Source organism: Stegodyphus dumicola, chromosome 6 (assembly GCF_044657685.1).
Source record: "Stegodyphus dumicola isolate Sdum_Otavi_A_Nest chromosome 6, ASM4465768v1".
NCBI lineage: Eukaryota > Metazoa > Arthropoda > Arachnida > Araneae > Eresidae > Stegodyphus > Stegodyphus dumicola.
Window position 1 is genome coordinate 185,085,149 of NC_140773.1, and position 20,172 is coordinate 185,105,320.

Below are 20,172 nucleotides of genomic sequence, written 5' to 3' on the forward strand. Positions count from 1 at the left end.
TAGTTTATATTAAATAAATTAAAATTAGTCTCATTAGCCTTTACTTCTTCTTCTTCTTCTCCTTCCCCCATTGTTGCTGTCATAATGATGTCCTTTCATAATGATGTAACACTAAAGTTAAAAGTGTCAATAAAAATGTCGAGAGAAATTTTTAAAGAAATTGACTGTTAGAAAAGTTTAAGTAATTCTGTTTTATACATGTGCAAATTATATTGTATTTATATATATTTGAGATAGTAAACTGCCCTTCAAAATTTATAGTTTATAAATCTTATAGTCTACTCATACTACTGATTTACAGTTTATGAATTTGTAGTCTACCCATGTTACTATATTACTGATTTATAGTTTATAAGTTTGCTCTATGTTTAAAGCTTAGAATTACTTATCTCTTTTTTAAAATCTCCTTTTGCAATTCAAGGAACTATTATTATCCCTGTGAGCTGTTATTTTGTTACCCTGAGGAACATATTTGAGTTTTGAAAAATTTTTTAAATTATTCATTGACAAATAAAAGTTGAAATTATTGATTTGTATTATACCATTTCCTAGTGCTATTTATCCATTAAATACTATTTCCTTATTTCAAGAAAGGTATTTAAAAAAAATCTTCAAAATATAGAAATTTTTAGTTTCATTGTATTTAGATGTTTCATAAGTTATAAAATCAAAAACTTTTGCTGAATCTCATGTGCGTTGTTTCTTTGAAAAAGCAATTATTTAGCAAAGAGGTGAGGGCCATTTATATAAAGGAGGAATTGTGATCCCTTTTTTTTTTTTTTTTTTTTTTTTTTTTGGGCTCCAATAGTAACTTTTTTTAATGTACAAGGGAAATTTTTTAAAAAAGTACTATTTTTTCAAGCTTAACATTTGAAGATGTGACATTTTACATAGTTGGCATTGTTACATTTGATAAAGATTGGAGATCTAAAAATCACCTTTTTTTTTTGTGGTTTTAGTTGATTACTTTATACGAGCTAAAGGGAACAAGGGATTTCTTACAGAGAACTGCGAAGATTTTTAAATATGTAGTGTGATAATATAAAACCTTTGACATATATAAGAATCAAAATTGTACTCGCTCATGCTTATAGTGAAAAAATGAACTTGTATGAAATTGAGTTGGGATCATATATAATGAAACTTGTAATAATTGAAGGTAGTTTGATATTTTATTTCATTTTCTCTATATTTCTTGGTTGCTTACAGTTATTTGTTTACCATAACAAATGTGTTTTGTTTTATTTGGTTTAAACTGAAGTCTTGTGCTGTAAAACGCCTATATATTACAGTTGCGATTCCTCTGAAATTCAAGAAACTTTAGATGATTTTAAATATTTCAAAATACAAAGATATTAGAATGCTTAAAACTTGAAAAAGTTCCATTTCGGGGTGAAACAGCAGAGTTTGTGTTAAATTTTATTTGGAAGGCTATAAACATTGAAAGGGCAATACTTTGCATTCTGTTGAATTGAGAATTCACGAGAATGTTTCAGAAAAACCAAGATCAAATAGTCATGTCAGCGATATTTCCCATGAGCATCTGCTTCTGCAGAAATAAGAAAAGGAACTATTACATCTTGGGCAAAAGACGTGATTCCTATTTGTCGCACTGCTGAGACTCGTAGGCAATGTATTGTGTGTGCAATAGTCAAAACAAGCTTATCATACAAGAGGCTTATTGTAGGTTTTTTTATAAACTGTAGTTTTATTCTACTTAACCCTTTCGACCCAACTTTTGCGTGATTAAAATTTAGCTGAAAAGTAGTTTAATGTTGACATACTAAAAGAAGTGTAATATTAGTTTAAAGTTTTTAACTTTTCCCATTTCCTCGGAATCTCCTGGGATAATATGTCCCAATCATCTAGGATATTGTGATAATAACCTTAATACTGCATGTGAATAAATAATAAAATGAAATGTATCAAATATTTTATTCTTTCAGTACAAGTATGATATGGTTTAAAGCAGTCTTTACAAAGTGCAACCTGACGCATTTAGCAAAATAGGCCAGGTTTCTTTAGTCATATATTTATTTCCTATTTCCTAATTCCTTAAAAATACTGCAAACATAAAAACCTATTTAAAAGTGGGTTTTATTTATCCAGTAGGGAATGAAATCTAATCTCTGGGACGTATGTGGCCATTAGGACCAAAACGATTAAAGGAGATCAGTCTTGTCAGTTCATCTAAATGGACACTTTTTGAAAGACACTTAAATCTATCAAAGTTATCAGAACAAAGTATTTTCAATGACACTGATATATCAGAACTACTTCAGGAGCTAAACACAGTTTAGAAAAGGATTAACCTTGGATATACCCAGCATATTGAAAAATAATGATTATTGCTGACTTACTGGAACTTGTTTTGAACATTTTGATAACTTGCTGAACATGAAAGAAGGCTGACTAAGAAGTTTAGCAAACAAAAGTATTCATACTTCATTAGCAATATTTTTAACAAAACAAAAATTGGACTTTCTTATGGCATTTTGTCAACTCTTTTTGCCTTATCCAAAGATAAAATAGAAAGGTGTGTTCAATCTGTTAGGAAAGCTTTTACATATGTGTTCATACCTGTACATCTTGGCTTAAATCATGTAATAAGTTGAGATGATTTTGTTTGAAACCATACAAGAGGTTTTGCTAAAAATGTGTTTGCTCAAAGGGAAGACAAAACTATTTTGGTATTAGATTGAACCTACATCTACAGAGAGGAATTATGACTACTATTTTCGAAGAAAAACCTATTTATAATACAAGGGTAGATTGCTTGTAAAGCTGATGTTAATTGTAAGTCCAGTATAACATATTTTAGATTTTTTATGGCCTTATTTTGCTCTCAGAATAACAGATCACATTAGAAAGAAGCAGGAGGTTTAAGGAGCTGGTTATGTGAAAGTGATATTGTAATTGTTGTTTGGAGATTTAGAGATGGTATCGAACTAATGGAAGAACTTAGCTTGACCATTAGAAAGTTGCATATTTTTTTTTTCTCCCAGAACCAAAGAAAGCGTACTACTGAAGGAGCTAATGAGTCAGGATTGGTAACACATAAGGTTTTTTAGCAGAAGCTGCAAATGGGGCAATTAAAACATTTAAAATACAGTACAAAGTCCGAACTCCAGACTGGTCGGGACTTCAGCAGTTTGGGATTTTTCCGGATAATAGATCATCAATTTAAAGCTGGTAAGATGGCATGCTGAAATTGTACAATTAAAAATATGGTAATTTATGAAATAAAGAACAATTGTGATTTAAAGGGTATCAAAATTTACAAAAGAAAGCTTAATATTTATTTGCTTACTTTAATTAAACATTTCTTTCAATGTAAGTTGAAACATGTTTAAGATGCTTCCACAAAAAATTCAAAAAGTTCCTTTTTCTTTTTTCTTGTGTCATATACAATGGACTTTCCAGTGCCATACTCCTCGCATAATGAGACAGAGATGCCTTTATCCATTTTTTGCAGCAATTCCACTTTTTGTTTAATGGACATCGAAACATGGTTTCGCTTTGTAGATCCTTTGGCAACTCCAGAATTGTAAAGTCTTTTCGACATAATCGAAAGTTCAAGCTTAGTTTTTATAAAATTTCCGTAATAATAACTGTCTGCAAAAAATAATAAGCTGGATCAAATCAGAAGATCAGGAAGCAGTGCAGTCTGCTACATTAATAGAAATGCCTTAGAATCAGTAAAGATAATTTTAGCCTAACTTAATAGCGTCTGTTATACATTATTGGCTGTATATCACAAGATTGGCAATGAAAGCCAAGTTGTTTCGCTAAATTTTGTCTTGCTCCTGTTGCATACTGAATTAAGCCTGAGTTGTATTAGTTATTTACTATACCTATGGTTATTTCTTGCGCATGCTTCAATCTAATCCGAGTCCTGAATAAAGAAACTCCCACATATACTTAAGGCTTTATCTAGGGCCGGCACTTGATACTGCCTAGTGCAGTCTCTACGGGTCCTAAATTCTGCTATAAAGCGCTTTCGTAAGTTCTAAATTTTCACCGTGCCTAAACTTTGGATCCCAGTGCTTTCCCTAAATCATAAATACTTCTCATCTCTTAATTTTGCCGCTTGGTACTTCCCCAAATTCCATAAATTTCATCTTCTGTAAATTCTGCCATCCGGTGCTGACATATTCTGCCGCCGCTTCTGAGCTTATGGTAAATAACATATCAGTTAATCTTAATTAAAATAGCACTAAATGTAATCTTTTGGCCTATGAGCTTCATTAACAAAATCTATTTTTAGCATATGAGAAGAAATTTTTGTTGAATTTTTCCTCGTCAGCATTTCTTATAGCATTTAAAAATCTATAATCATTGCCAAGCATAATGTTAGCATAAAGGGTTGCCATACTCTTGTTATTCAATTACTAATATAAAAAAAAAGTTTAGACATCACAGCATGAGTTATTACTGAAGCTGTCATGTATTGATAAACATGCAGTGATGAAAGCAAAATATAATAAATAATGACTTGCCAGGTCGACGTCAGGGATATAAAATAGGTGAATGTTTCAGTTTGAGATGTATGCGAAGTAGATACTCAGCTACGGAGCCAAATTATTAATCTCACAAATTTAGCTTACATGATTGTTTTTCCATAACGAGGTATTTTATTTAGTGCCTAAGTGAAATTAAGAATCGGAATTTTTAAGTGAAAATCTCCACAGGATTTATTATGGAAGGAAAAATCGCATGTGCATTAATTAAAAAAAAAAAGTGTGGCTTTGAGGTCCGGATTTTAGATCATTCCGGATAATGGACGTCTGGATTGTGGACTTTGTACTGTACTTCATACGATTGCTAATTCACAAGGGCCACACACAGAAGACTACGTTAGAGGGGTGTGTAGTATTTGCAATGCTTAAATCCTTTAAGAAGTTATTCTTAAAGGATTTAAGCAATCTTTTGTTAAAAAGATTACAAAAGTTGTAGAATAATTGCAGAAAGAATGTTAGAATTGTAGTCTCAATCAAATGATTTACAAATATGAGTAAATGATGAAGTGATAAGAAAAAGTGAGTTATCTGACAAATAGTAACAAATAATAGTGTGACAGATTTTCTGTATTTAACTGTAGAAGAGTTGAGAGGGTTGATCATAGGAAAAGAAGATCATAAGAAAGAAGCTAGAAAAGCTTTAAAAAAATAGACTATCAGATATTGGGAGTGCAGAAATAGAAATTTTAATTGGGAGTGACGCTTACGACCAACTCCTAATGGGTCAAATTAAGCAGCTGAACAATGGTTTAACTGCAATTCAGAGAAAACTTGGATGGACAATCTGCAGTGATTTAGAGAATCCATCCCAAGGTTATTGTGAGTAGTGGTACAGCCACGTTGAGGACTAATTTATCTCTGAGAGAACTGAACATTCTAGATTTGTGGCAGCTAGAAACAATAGGAATTAATGATCCTGCTCAAGAATTGTCTGAGAAGGAAGAAGAGGAGTTAGCCTATGACATGTTCCTTAAAGAACTTGCTAGAAGTGAAGATGCCCATTAATGTGTTGGTCTTCCGTGGACTTGTATTGACCCAAGCATCTCCTCAAATAGAAATGAAGCAGAAAGAAGGTTGTTTAGCATTACCAGAAGACTGAAAAAGTTAAATAAGTTTGGAGATTATGACCTAGTCTAAAAAAGAAGAAGGCCGCTACTTGTGTCACTATCCATTTATTAACCCAGAGAGTTGAGAGCAGAGTCTGAACACCTGTGCAGCGTACTTAGACTATTCAGGTTTAGTCCAGACTCCGCAACTATCTGGGTCAACACCTCATGGGCTCCATAAGGGCACACATTAATACTGTTCATAAAACATGCATACATAGTTCATAATACATGTTTACATAGTTACATAGTTCATAATAGACATAAAGCGTAGTAGATGCTTACATACAAGTAGTTCATAAATCCTGTTTCAAAATACATGCTTACGCATAGACCATACATGCTTGCATAGTTCATAATACATTGATCCTGTTTCATAATACAGTCAAAAGTCGTTAATCCGGACTCGTCGGGACTTCAGCGATTCCGGATTATAGATCATCAGTTTAAATCTCGTAAGATGGCATGCAGAAATTCTAAAATTAAAAATATGAAACCGTAATTTATGAAATAAAGAACAATTATGATCTAAAGGGTATCAAAATTTGCAAAAAGAAAAAGCTTAATATTTATTTGTTTACTTTATTAAACATTTCTTTCAATGTAAGTTGTTTAAGTTTTGCTTCGTTTCATGTGATAATACTTTCTCTTTAATTCTATTAAGCAGACATAATTTCTTGTTCAGTTACAAAGTTCCGCTGTTCAAGTCCTATAATTGCTGTGTCTAGAACACCCATTAATTTGTCAATTGAAATTTTTTCGTTTTCAATAACCTCTGTCACTTTCTTCGCTATCGAAAGCGAATTATAATGACGAGGAACTTGTTTTAAATCATATCAAAGACGGAGCATATCGAGATGAAATACTACATTTGGTAAGGAATTATAAGCCAAATAAAATAAAAACATCTGCGCTGAAGATAAGGATAGTGTTGACAGATCAACTTCCAATTCATTACGCGCCGCCGCGGCGATCCCCCCGCCGAGCAGCGTGAAATTGATAAACAGATTTCGGATTTCAAAACATACTTTCGCTTTAGATCCTTTACATATTAACAAATATATATCGGAAATTCTATTTGATATAATCGAAAGTTTAAGCTTACTTTTATAAAATTGCTCTTACAGTCTGCAAAAAATAATAAGCCGGATCCAATTCGAAAATTAAGGAGCCATGCAATCATCAACATTAACTGAAATAGATAATTAGATAATTTTAGCTTATATGTCCATTATACATAATATGCGCACGCGAAAACGTATTCTGCACTTGCGCACACTCATATGCGCAGTCGTAAAAGGTCTTACGCGCATGCGTAAACGCCTATGCGCATGTGTCAACGCGGCGCATGCGCAGAAAGTTTTTAGTTTTGAGGTCCGGATTATAGATCATTCCGAATTATGGGTATCCGAATTAATGACTTTTGACTGTACATGCTTAAATTTTCACTGGCCATAATACATACAACATACATGTTTCATAATATATACAGTACTTACGCAATGCTGAACTCTGCTATATCTGCAGGAAAATAAATAAATAAATAAAAGAGAGAGATTGACTGGTATCTATTATGCACTGCACAAGTCTGTTCCCAATTCCTCCAGTTTCTGCATCATCTTGCATACTTTGCTGCGAAATGCTGGCTGTTTGATCTGATAATGTTTATGAGAAACTGCCTGTTCCGGAAGCTGCACATGCCACTGTGCAGTTACAGGGCATTGGGGGAAGTAATGGTCTGGTTTGCTCATGGCTCTACAGACATATCTTTTGCTATTTGCAATTCCTCGCTCATAGTAATAGGAGGAGAAAAGCCTGTGCCCCATCACAAATCTCGTTATTTGTGGGGATAATTCAAGATGGTCGCATGAAACTTTATGACAATATTCATAGGTCTTTCTGCTTTGTTTGTTAGTGTCCCATTCCCATTGCTACTGATGCTGAGCTGCTGTCCATGTCACTTTTTTAAGGTGAGACCACATTAGTTTGGTTATAATGCTTTGAGCGTCAATATTGAGAGCTGCTTCTTTTGCTAGCCTGTCGGCTTCCTCTTTACCTTGAATGCTGGCGTGTACTTTATCCAAGAAATGAGGGTACTCGTTGTCGGTGAATGCTTCTTCAGCATATACTGATTCTTCGCTATGATAGAAGAAGGATGTCTGGGATTTTGTAAGGCATATATGACCGACAAGCTGTCTGTAAGAATATTGATAGTGGATCCTACTGGGGGGGGGGGCTTGTTAACTCAATAGCTTTGCGTATCACAATTGCTTCAGCCTGGAATACTGAATTTTTCTATCCTATATGACCTGTCCATGTTATAAGCGTTTCCTTTTTCTTAGTTATTATGAGGCCACACCCTACTTGTCCGCCAACTTTTGAACCATCCGTGTATATATAGTATTATTCCTTTATGTCAGAGTCAGCTTTTCGTGATGTGTCGGCCAAGGCTCTTTTTCCGTGATAGGATGGATGGACAACATTTACTGGACTTTTTCTTCGTGGGGGCTGCGCTGAGATGTGGTGTGTGCTATAACCCCCTTTTCCATGGTGTGATGGATGGGTTGCATTTATAAGACGTTTTCAAAGTTGCCAACTCTCCCAATTTACAATATATTTCTCCCGACTTTATCTTATTCTTAAAATTTCTCACGATTTTTATGGAACTTGGCTTAATACTTCGTTATATGAACAAAAGAAAGTGATTTTGAACATCTGAAAGCAATTGAATTTTCTCTAGATTATATCTAAAACAAAACCTTGCAAATCAGATGAGAATTTCTGCTTTGTGAGTGAAAGCATACGTATTTAGAAACGTTGTTCTCCAGTTCTTCAATTGGCATCAAGCTCCACTGCGTGTCATCTGGCGTATATTAGCCAATGAACACAAAGCAAGCTCAAAGCTGTTATTTGGATGTTCTTTAGTTATTTCGTTCATCTTGTCCTGAGTTGTGTGAGTACACATGCCTTCGGGAAATAGTTTTAGAAATTATCATCTTTTGCTATGTCTGCGAGAAAGGTGAAATACTCATGTACGTTTCAAAAATCGTACACAGTTGACTTTCCTTCTATTATTTCCTCAAGGAAATGTAATAAATTTTCGATGTGTACCATCTGTCGTTGTGATTTTACGATTTCACGTGGTGGAAGGGCGGATGTTCTCAAACATGTGTGTACACAAGGACAACATGAGTTGTTTTGGGGGAAAAAAAAAAAAAATTAAATTTTTCGTCGCAAACAAAGGGCCAAACAGTTATTAATGCAGAATGTCTATTCTCTGCCTTTTTACTGGAACACAACCTGCCACTGAATGCATTGGATCATACGGCAGCTTTATTTAGAAAAATAGTGAAATCCCGATAGTGAAATCGCTAAGAAATACTCAAGGACCAAAACAGGTGCAATTGTTAAAGAAATGGGTTTGAAAAATAAATCTTCAGTTATTGATTGCATTTAAAACAGCTCCGTTCTGCCTCTCTACGGATGGAAGCAATAATACCGATTCAAAACTATCCAATTGTTTCTTTTTTTAATCCAGAGTCTTCAGAAATTGAGTGCAGTTTACTTTCTGTTCCCACTTTAGGACATTCGACAGGCTTTAATATAGCACAGCTAATTATTAAAACTTTAAAAGAAATTGCAGTCCCTCTGGATAATTGCTTAGCACTTGGTGCCGATAATGCTCCAGTAATGGTAGGCTTGAAGACTGGTGTTGCAGGCATCTTAAGAAAGGAAAATTCAGATTTGCAGATTAAGAGGTGCACCTGTCACATCTTAAATTTAGCAACTGAAAAAATGGGCAACTTCTTTACCAATAAATGTGGATGAACACATTGTTGATATTTATTATTATCTTGAAAGGAATTCTAAAAGGAAGGAAAAATTGAAACAGTTCCAACAGCTGCATAATACTGAAATGAGAAAAATTTTGTAATGTGTGTACACGCTGGCTGTCTTTAAAGAAATGCTCATCTACGATCCTCGATCAATGGAACCCACTTCTTGCATTTTTTAAAGAAGAAGTAAATGCTTCGAGAGTTAAGATAAAAGGCTCTATTGAAAGTTATAAAATACCTAAAGTAAAGAGTGATGTAGTTTATCAAAGTTTGTAAAACCAGTCTGTGTTTTGTCTTGTAATTCTATATAAGTTGTGATTTATGGTGAAATAGAAAATCAGAAGAAAGGTGAAAATATGGTAATAGGAGCTGCAACTACAAAAGTAGTGGAAGAACTTTCAGAAGAAGACAAAAATAAGTTTTATCCTCATGTTAGATGTTACTTCTGTAGAGTGTGTGGTTACATACTACATAAATTTCCAGTCAACGATGAAGTGATTTTGCATGCTAAAGTTGCTGATGTTTCTGCTCTAGCAAATGCATCTTTTTCTGATATAAGGTACTTTTTGAACCGATTTCCTGTATTACTTCATTTAGTCATGAAGGATGATGATATTAATGTTGCCACTGATAATATTGCAGTCGCAATTTTGCAGTTTACATTTAGAAAACTTGGGTGAAGTTATAAAATTGACACCCAGTGGAGTTTAATTGGAAAACTTAAAGGTTCTGATGGAATTTTAAAATATAGTGAACTGTCTAGAATTATGTTGGCCATTTTGACAGTTCCCCATAGTAATGCAGAGTGCGAGAGGATTTTCAGTGTTGTTGCGAAAACAAGGACTAAATTTAGATCTAATATTAGTGATGACACATTAGAAAAACTTTTATTAGCAAAAGCAGGCCTACGTAGCAATTGCTATGAACAACATTATGAAGTTTCTATCTTAATGAAAGCAAAATCTGCCACTGTTCATAACATTTGTATGAAAACTGATTAAAGTGTCTTCCCCCCCTTAGACGATGCAAGTAATAAAAATGTTTTTTATGTGTAAGGTATTTTTGTGTTGCTTGCATTTAAGAATTAGTAACTATTTAAAGTTAATTCATTATTAAAAACTATATTTTTATATTCTAAAAAATCTTTTTAACATTGTGAAAAATCTCCTGATTTTTGAGTGTCATAGGTTGGCAAGTATGCGTTATGTTTCATAGTCCTCTGGTTCATAGCATAGCGGCCCAAAAGTGGTTCAGGTCCAGACTGAGTACGGCAACATGATTGTTAGAGTCATACACGTAATAGATTTCCTTTTGTTTGGTGCTAATAGCTTGGATAGTTGAGCGCTGCTCTCGAAAACCATACTGAGAGTCCGTTATCTCACCCTTAATCTTCCAAGTAGTGTTTTATTTTCTGAACTAAAAGTTTATCATAAATTTTCCCTATGGTGGGCAGGAGATAGATGGGCAGGCACCCTCTTTCTCAGAGAGTGCCATTACCTCTATCAGACCAGTTTTTGATGCCTCGTGCAAAGTTGGAAGAGCATCATCCCTAAATGACTGTCTCTTCAAAGAGCCTAACTTGATAGAGACATTAGAAGAGTCTTCCTCCAAACTGAAGTTAAAGAAGAAAATTGCTGATTTTTGTGATGGGAGAAGGTGGGTAAAATTAGTCTATCAGCATAGCAGAGTGATGTTTGGAGCTACTTGTAACCTATTTTTACTCAGCACAGTTATTTGGACAAGTGTCCAGAAGAACTCAAAACAATTACTGGCAAACTCCTGAAGTCCTTCTGTATTAACAACATAACCTTCGTAGATAGTGCATCTGAATTAGAAGAATCTCTCTCAAAGTCAACTGAAATTATGGCTGAAGCCAAGATGGATTTGAGATTATGGCAGTTCAATCCTGTAGAATAGAAAAGTTGTCATCTGAGAACAGAAGTTTGTTTAAGAGAGATCTTATAACTCCAGTTTCGGTTTTGAGGATTGGATGGGATAGAAAGGAGGATTGTTTAATGATCTGCTATAAATCTGATGCTGAAGTAGAAAATTTTACTAAACGGAAGATCATATCTATAACACAAGGTATTTACGATCCTATCGTTTTTCTCATCCCAGCCTTGTTACCAGCCAAGCTAATGATTCAAGAGCTAAGTCAGCTAAGGTCAGCTAAGTCAGAATGGTATTCTCTGCTTCCACAGGATTTTCGGAAATGGTACAGTGAATTGAAACAGTTATCTAACTTAACGATAAACAGACATACAGGTTATGGAAATAAAGAAAAATGGTCCATATATGTTTTTTTGTGACACGAGTCAAAATGTGTATGCAACAGTAACTTTCTTACAGTATGAAAATAATAATAGAATCACTTTATTTTAGAACTGTCTTTAAGTATTTTGCACTTTAGTAAATCATTTTAAGCCTTCTATTGTTTTTTCTCCTAATTGTTTTTCTGTTCTATCTAGGTAATGCTGAATTCCAAACTTCCTTTAGATATCTTAGGAAAAGTGAGTAATGCTTAAATTAAAGTATTAAGTTTTATAAAGAGTTTAAATAAGGTTTCTCAGTCAGGTTTTTGTTTTTCCTTGAAGTTCTATAAAGGCATCATTAATATTACCATTTTAAATCAAGTACATAGTAATCTGTGCATATTATAATAAGAGAATATAGTTAATGTTAAGATGTTACAAAAAATGCGGGTGAAAATGTGCTTACTTGTGGTTAAATTTAGTGATAAAATAGTTAATTTCTTTGTTATGTTTTTCATGCTAAATTATTATTCATTTGTTGTTTAAAGCTTAAAGTTGAAACAATAGTTTTATTCAACTATTTTCCTAATTTCTGTTTTGTGCCAAGCGTTGACAAGTACAGTACCCACTGCTTATTAAACTCAGTGTTTAATAAACTCAGCTGCTTATTATGTTCAGAATCTTCAGGAACGAAAATAAATACACACTATCAACTCAACTTTATCAGTGGCTGAGAAGAAGACATCCCTTCTCTTAGGTGGATAGCCCTCATGTGCTTCGCCATATTCAAATAACCAAACCATCGTGACTTCGTGGGTGTAGTTTGTTGTTAATGTCATTTTCATCAATTTAAAGTATTTAACCAATTAAACTATTTTTCATATATATTGGTAAAAACAATGCTCTGTGCATAGGTTCTTGAAGATGACCTGTTTTATTTCCGAAGCAACCCCCTCCTCCACGATGTAATATTTATAGTCTATTAATTTCATATCAGGTTTATTTCTAGATAAAAGGTAAACTTTTTATTCCTGAAATAAAAGGTTCTGTTTCCTTTGCTGTGAATTATTTGCTAAAAGGGCACATTATTCTGTAAATTTAAGAATTTTTATGTAAAAAATTTAGTATACTTCCACTTTACCCTTTTTCATTGAAAATATTGTAATACATTTCTGACATTCCAAATTACTGAAATAGGTATATGAATTTTCTGCCATTAAATAGCATTTTAATAGTGGCATTTATTTAAACAAGAGTAATTATACAATGTCTGAAACATTTTGTACCACTTCATAAATTTCAATAAATTTGTTCTTGGATATAGTATAAAAATATTAAATCTATGGCTTCTTAGTGCCTATTTTCATTCCATTAATTTTTTTATTGGATATAATATAAAAATACTAAAGGTTTTTCTTTCATTGAAAATACAAGTTGCATTTTCATTATATGAGTGTGTTTCATGTACAATTATAAAGTTTCTTGAATTACCTGAATGTAGTTCCAGGATTTTTTTTTTTTTTTTTTTTTTTCTCTTTTATTTTTGAAAAGTGCTTAAATTTGGTAAATGATTCATGTAATTACAGTTTGCATTTCATTATACTTCATTTGTGGTTTTCGTGTATTTATTTTTTGTTTAATTTTCTTCCAGTTTAGTCCTACATTTTTTGGTTAAAAGTTAAAATAATTATTTGTTTCACACATTGGAACAAAGGTTTTAATGCCTTTGTGTTATGTAATTTTGAAGTTCCAAAGATTCTGTTAAAAAAATTGTGCACTGGGTATAAAAAAAAGTTCTACACCCCTTTAAACTATCAAAAGCTTGAAAGCACTGCATTAACCACAGAGGAAAAGGATGTCTCCTCCTATTCCTTCCTCTGTGACCAGAACCAGCACTATCTCAAAGAATAAGACTTTAGTACAAGCGGCTTACTGGTCAGTGATGTCATGATCAGCGAACCCATGTGATGCAGCAGGAAGTGTCAGCCATTAGCTTAGGAATGGAAAGAGAAAAGCAAAAGCTTAAAATGATACTCCAGTGATGAAGCTATAATTTGCAGGATTTTACTGTACTCTCACTTTTTAAATTCTGATTCTGCCATGCATTCAGAACCTAATTTCAAATTAAAATTTCTGAAACCTTTTATAAAATTAATCAGAAATTATGAACAACTAAAAATATAAATACAGTCAAAAGTCGTTAATTCAGACACCCATAATCCGGACCTCAAAGCTACAAACTTTCTGCACATGCGTCGCTTTACGCAGACCTTTAAGACCTTTACAGCTGCAAATACGCGTGTGCGCAAAATACGTTTTCGAATGCGCGTTTAATGTATAACGAACGGTATAAGCTAAGCTAAAATTATGTAATTCAGTTAATGTTGCAGATTGCGTTGTTCTTTAATCTTCGAATTGGATTCGACTTATTATTTTTTGCAGACTGTTAGAGCAATTTTATAAAAGTAAGCTTGAACTTTCGATTATGTCAAATAGAATTTCTGATATATATTTACTAATATGTAAAGGATCTACAAAGCGAAAGTATGTTTCGAAGTCCATTAAACAAAAAGTAGAATTGCTGCAAAAACTGGATAAAGGCATATTCTTTGTTTATCTAAACTTTAATGTTTGTTTATCTTTAACGCCACAGCGTGTAGTAAATTGGAAGTTGATCTGTCAGCACTATCCTTATCTTCAGGGAAGATGTTTTTATTTTATTTGGCTTATAATTCCGTACTAAATGTAGTATTTCATCTCGATGTACTCCGTCTTTGATATGATTTAAATCAAATTCCTCGTCATTATAATTCGCTTCCAATAGCGAAGAAAGTGACATAGGTTATTGAAAATGAAAAAATTTCGATTGACAAATTAGTCGGTATTCTCGACACAGCAATTATAGGACTTGAATAGCGGAACTTTGTAACTGAACAAGAAATTATGTCTGTTTATAGAATTAAAAAGAATGTATTATCACATAAAAATTGAGGCAACTTAAACAACTTATATTGAAAGAAATGTTTAATAAAGTAAACAAATAAATATTAAGCTTTTTTTTTTGTAAATTTTGATACCCTTTAGATCATAATTGTTCTTTATTTCATAAATTACGGTTTCATATTTTTAATTTTATAATTTCTGCATGCCATCTTACCAGATTTAAACTGATGATATATAATCCGGAATCGCCGAAGTCCTGACGAGTCCGGATTAACGACTTTTGACTCTACTGTGTATAATTTTTTTTTTTTTTTTCAAATTCTTGCTTGCTTCTCAAGGAATATGTGAATAATTAAAATAAAATATAAAAATAATTGCTATTAATATTAATTTATGATAAATATGTGTATAATTTAAACAATACAAAGTGATAAATATGGCACAAAAATTAATGAAACAAATAAACAGCTAGTGGGAAAATTACTAATCTTAAGGAATTATACTTTAAGAAATTAGGATGAAAGAACAGTAAACACTTTGAACAACATTTCATCTTCTTTATGACATATAATTTTCATTCATATATTTCAATAAAAAGGCAATAAAAGAATTTTGTCTTAACTTTTACATTATTAAAAAAGTATTTTGGATTTGTTCAAACAGTTTGCTAAAAAATTATTGTTATAAACGAAGTGATGTAACTAAACAGAACCCTAAAACTGGAAACTGCAAACTTCTAAAAATATCAGTATATTGGAAAACTTACTTAATGGGTGCATAACACTAACTTTGATAAGCTGGTTTAAATTGATTTAAACATGTCATCTTAATAGATACAAATTTAATGCTTTATTATATTTTCTTTCTTTTTTTCTTCTTGTATAGTTTTAATATTGTTAATCTCTTGTACAGTTTATCTCGTATGTAGTTTTTTTAATTTCTTGCAATATTTTATTTATGGCTTTTTAAACTTTTAGTGACTGTGTTGCATAGATTTCTCATCTTTTATATAAGAAAAGGTCAATAATACTTTTATATTTATGAGTATGTTTGTAGTTACGATATCTGCATTGTAAGTGCTTAAAATACTAAAGACATGTTTATAGTATTTACTATAATAACCACATTCAAAACCAATACTTACCATAGAGGCCATTATTCAATAATGTAGCCTTTTGTTGAAGCGATTTAAGTATGTTTTTGGAATGCATATGAACTTAAACTTTTATTTCTTTTTATATATTTCTTGAATAAAAGTTTAATTTCTTTTTAAATATTTCTTGAATAAAAGTTTAATTTCTTTTTATATTTTTCTTGAGTAATGTTTTTCATGTGTGAATTTTTATTTTACCTTGTCAACTTTTGATAATTTTATTTAACAGAAACAATAATTAAAAAAATATTTAAATAATTTCTGTAACTATTTATGAAAACTTGTTTATGGTTTGATACATTTGTTAATTTTTAGTTATTTGTTTAATTTGAAACAATTACTTACCTTTGATAGCAAGCTATCATTTATTTCTTTTATAAAGTGTCACAGTGTATTAATTTAAGCACTTAAAAACATCATAATTTTTTGTCTTGAAAAACATGTACATTTTGAGTTGACACAATATTTTAATTCCTTATGAAACATTTTTCATTGTCTTTTAAATTAGTATATCAGGCTTAAAATGAGAAACAGTTAAAAGAGAAAAATGGCAAAGTAATAGAAATCAGTTTTAATTTCATCTTCTTTATGACATAATAGTAAATGATGCACATAATACTGATTTAAATTCATTCTGAAATTTACAACTGTGGTGAAACTTGAAATCTCATAATGTCACTTCATCGGAAAACTTTCACATATGTAGGCTGCAGAATTTGAAGTAAATTCTTTGAACTATTCAAACAGAAAATTACAGATTAGGTTTCATTTATGTCCAGTAATAATAATCAGTAAAGAAAAAAATTGAATACGTATTTATTCATTAGCTATCATTTCGTGTCAATAGGTTGCGTCAAGAATTTTCAATGCAATAAAAAATAAAGAAATCTTCTTATCTTCCTAGAATAATGTGTAAGATTTAAGGTTAAATATTCCATTGGGAATTTTATTGTAAATTATAAATTGTAAATGATAAATAAAATAAATAGGGAAAAAACAGGGTCTAAGTAAATAAATGAGTAAAGCAAGGAGTGATTAACGAGCAACCAGTCTTCTGCTCTGATATTATGCTCAGGCATTTTGATTATCTAGAAAGTGTGTCCAGAACACATTATTGTGTAAAAGTGAAATTGTAGTTGATTTAGTTAAGAATAAGTTACTGTATTTCTAATGTACAATATGGGCCCACCATTTAAGAAGACAGCACTAGTTTTTGATAAAAGCAAAAAACCTCCATGTAAGAAGTCGAAAATAGATTTCTAACATACCATAGCAATAAGAACTCATGGATGACAAATAGTATTTTTAGTATATTTCTTTTTAAATGAGACAGCAAACTGAAAAATGATTAAATAGCTTTTCTAACTAGTTAACTGTGCAGCCCATATACAAACACACCTGTCTCATACCTTAATGAAAATGTATACTATCTCTTACTGCAAATACAACTTCTAACATTCAACTTTTAATTCTAGAATATTATAAAAGTTTTCAAGTATCATTACAGAAAGATGTTCAGCAAATGATAAATGGAATTGAATTTCATGAAAATGCAAACACTTCGAAGGAGATAAGTAAATCGATATCTGAGCATAGCCGATATCTGTCCATGCATATTATTATAGTCAATGCACGGGTTTAGTCTCTTAAAATCAGCCAAAAACTGTTTTAAAAAATGCGACTTTTTTTTTACCTCGGGGGAATTGCAGAGTATAGTTACTGTTTCAGAAACAGTAACTGGGAAATTGCAGATTCATTTTTAGAATGTGTGTCAGTTCAGAACAATATTGAGACAACATGTATAAAAACTGACAATGAAAGTGTAAAAATAGCTCCATAAACTGACAGTGAAAGTGGCATGTCATCATCAGTTAAATCTAGAAAAGCACTGGAAAAATTGTAAAAAAAGTTCTTGAACTGCAGGATGCTGATCAAGAAAAACTTGTTGAACAATATGAAGCATAGAGAGTAGTTTTTTGCAAGAGAGAAAGTTTCATCAAGAATATAATTATAAAAGTATTTTTATAAAAGATTTTTAAAATTCTGAAGTAGTTTAATTTTAGCATTAATTTATAACTATTATTTTTGGATTAATTAATTAGTTGTAAGTCATTATTATGCTTGATAAGTTCAAAATTAATATCACAGTTTGTAATATACAAATCATCACCTATTATACGCAGCCATTTTATAAACTTGTATACTTTTGGAAAGGAAGTGATTTTAATAAGCAATGGGTATTGTATACTCTTTTTATAACAAATGCTGCATTCTCATAACTGACTGTAAACTGATAATTTGAAGCATGTTCATTTTAGAAATTAATAAGAAAGTAAAAATTTATATGAATGCCATTAATAATAATTTTAACCAATTAGTAGATTCTGAAGGATAGATAAATTACTAACATTTGCATAAACTTTGAAGGCATAGTTAAATTTTTTCATCTGCATTGAATAACCCACAACCTGAAAAAAAAAAAAAAATAAATAAATAAATAAAAATAAAAAAAAAAATAAAATAAAATAAAATAAAACTGATACTTATGTTTTTATGTGTCATATAGATTTGGGATCTCAGTGACACAGATCAAGATGGTTTTTTAAGCAAAGAAGAATTTATATTAGTAAGTATAAAATAATTTTTCATGTAAATTGTTTTCTATTGTTGCAAATATTATGTAGAATTTGATATATCTTTTAATACTGAAAATTATTTTCAGGCCATGCATCTAGTTTATAAAGCTTTGGAGAATATACCAGTACCTTCGGTGTTACCTCCTGAATTGATGGCTATTCTTAAGCGAAAACATAGTATATCTGGAATGGTTAAAGTATTACCAGATGTTTTGCCTCACAGTATTGATAATACTGTTACTGGTCACATTAGGAGATCCAGTACACCATCTTCTGATGTAGGAATATAGTTAATTAGAAATTATGTTTAAGTTTTATAATATGTTCTAGTACATGTTCATGTTATGGTCTAGTGCATGTCCTGGTTTCATAAAATTCTTTTTAAATGTGTGTCTTTCTATATATTGAGCCACAATTTTATTTAGCTCTCAAATTCTGATGAATGCCAGCTTTACTAAATAATAAATTATAGTATTTTTTCCTTGTTTCTAATAAATAAAAGAAATCTTCACTTAAATGTAATTTATTGTATGCAATGATTAATGTTGCTGAATGAAATATTATTTTCTAGTGTATATGACTGATTAGTACTTTAGTAATTAGTATGTATATATGTATACATATACACATTCATGCATACATATTTTTAGAACTCTCTTTAGTCTGATTTCTGATATTCACAAATTTTGTTTTCATGTTGTGCATAAGAACTTCTTGTAATTTAAGATGTTGAACCACATTACTGTTTTTGCTATAACTTAAAATAAAAATTAAGATTAGTTTTAAATGTAAATTTAACAAAATAAATATATCATTTCATATATTGTGAATTTTTCAATTTACCAAATTGAACTAAACAGTATTGTAAGATGTATTTGCTCTACTCTTATATGCTTTCTAAGGTTGCCAAATGTGGCGATGTGTGTTGTGCGCTGGTGTTTGGTGCGATTGCATGTTCTGTTCTGTGGGGGGCGATGTTGGTTTCTATGGCAACCCTTTTTACGTGGAAACTTGGGTCTGCTAGTTGGTTCGTGTGGTAATTAAGTGTTTTATGACGTGTTGGCAAAATTTTAGTCTAGTGCCTGGTACAACTATTTTTACGGGTGGCTGGAAATTCTACAAGTATTTAGGAGAAGAAGGTTTTGAACATTTATTCCTGAAACATAGTATCAATTTTGTGGATAGTGAGATTGGCTGCCATATAAATACGATAGAGATTACGTGGCAGCATGTTAAAGCGACGTTGCCGACTTATAATCGGAAATGCGGTTTATATATTTTTCCATCAATTTTCTGAAATGGGAGAAGATGCTTTTAACAAATTTGTGATGAAATTGTTTTGGTGATGTTTGAAATTGGTACTTCTGCTGTTCGAAGAAGCATTTATTTATGGTAAATGCATTTTGTTTTATTCTTGTTCTTATTTAGTAGAGTGTTATGTTCATTGTTTTTTAGTATGAATTTCTGTCGTTATTGTTGGTTTTTTTTAATTGTTCGAAATTTAGTTATTTTAGTTTATTTCGTTGATTAGTGCGCAGTGCCTTTATTGTGCAATTTGTAGATGTTTTTTGAAGTTTTAACAGAATGCTGTGTACACAGTATTCTTGAAATTTATTATTCTTATGTTAATTTATTAGCAATTTAATGTTTAATTTATTAATTTAATGTTAATTTATAAGTAAGGTGTGTGTAGTTCGTAGATTCCTTCACTGTCTAGATTGTGCGA

General features: G+C 31.4%; 1 protein-coding gene across 3 annotated transcripts in view; it reads left to right on the forward strand.

The window, feature by feature from the left end:
• Window positions 1–20,172, forward strand: part of LOC118192352 (epidermal growth factor receptor substrate 15-like 1) — a 149,652-nt gene that overhangs the window by 36,112 nt on the left and 93,368 nt on the right. For all 3 annotated transcript variants that reach the window (XM_035363296.2, XM_035363297.2, XM_085819268.1), the window contains exons 7-9: window positions 11,931–11,972; window positions 18,377–18,436; window positions 18,533–18,724. In XM_035363296.2, coding sequence (XP_035219187.2) covers window positions 11,931–11,972; window positions 18,377–18,436; window positions 18,533–18,724 — 294 coding nt within the window. The remainder of the gene's footprint in view (window positions 1–11,930; window positions 11,973–18,376; window positions 18,437–18,532; window positions 18,725–20,172) is intronic.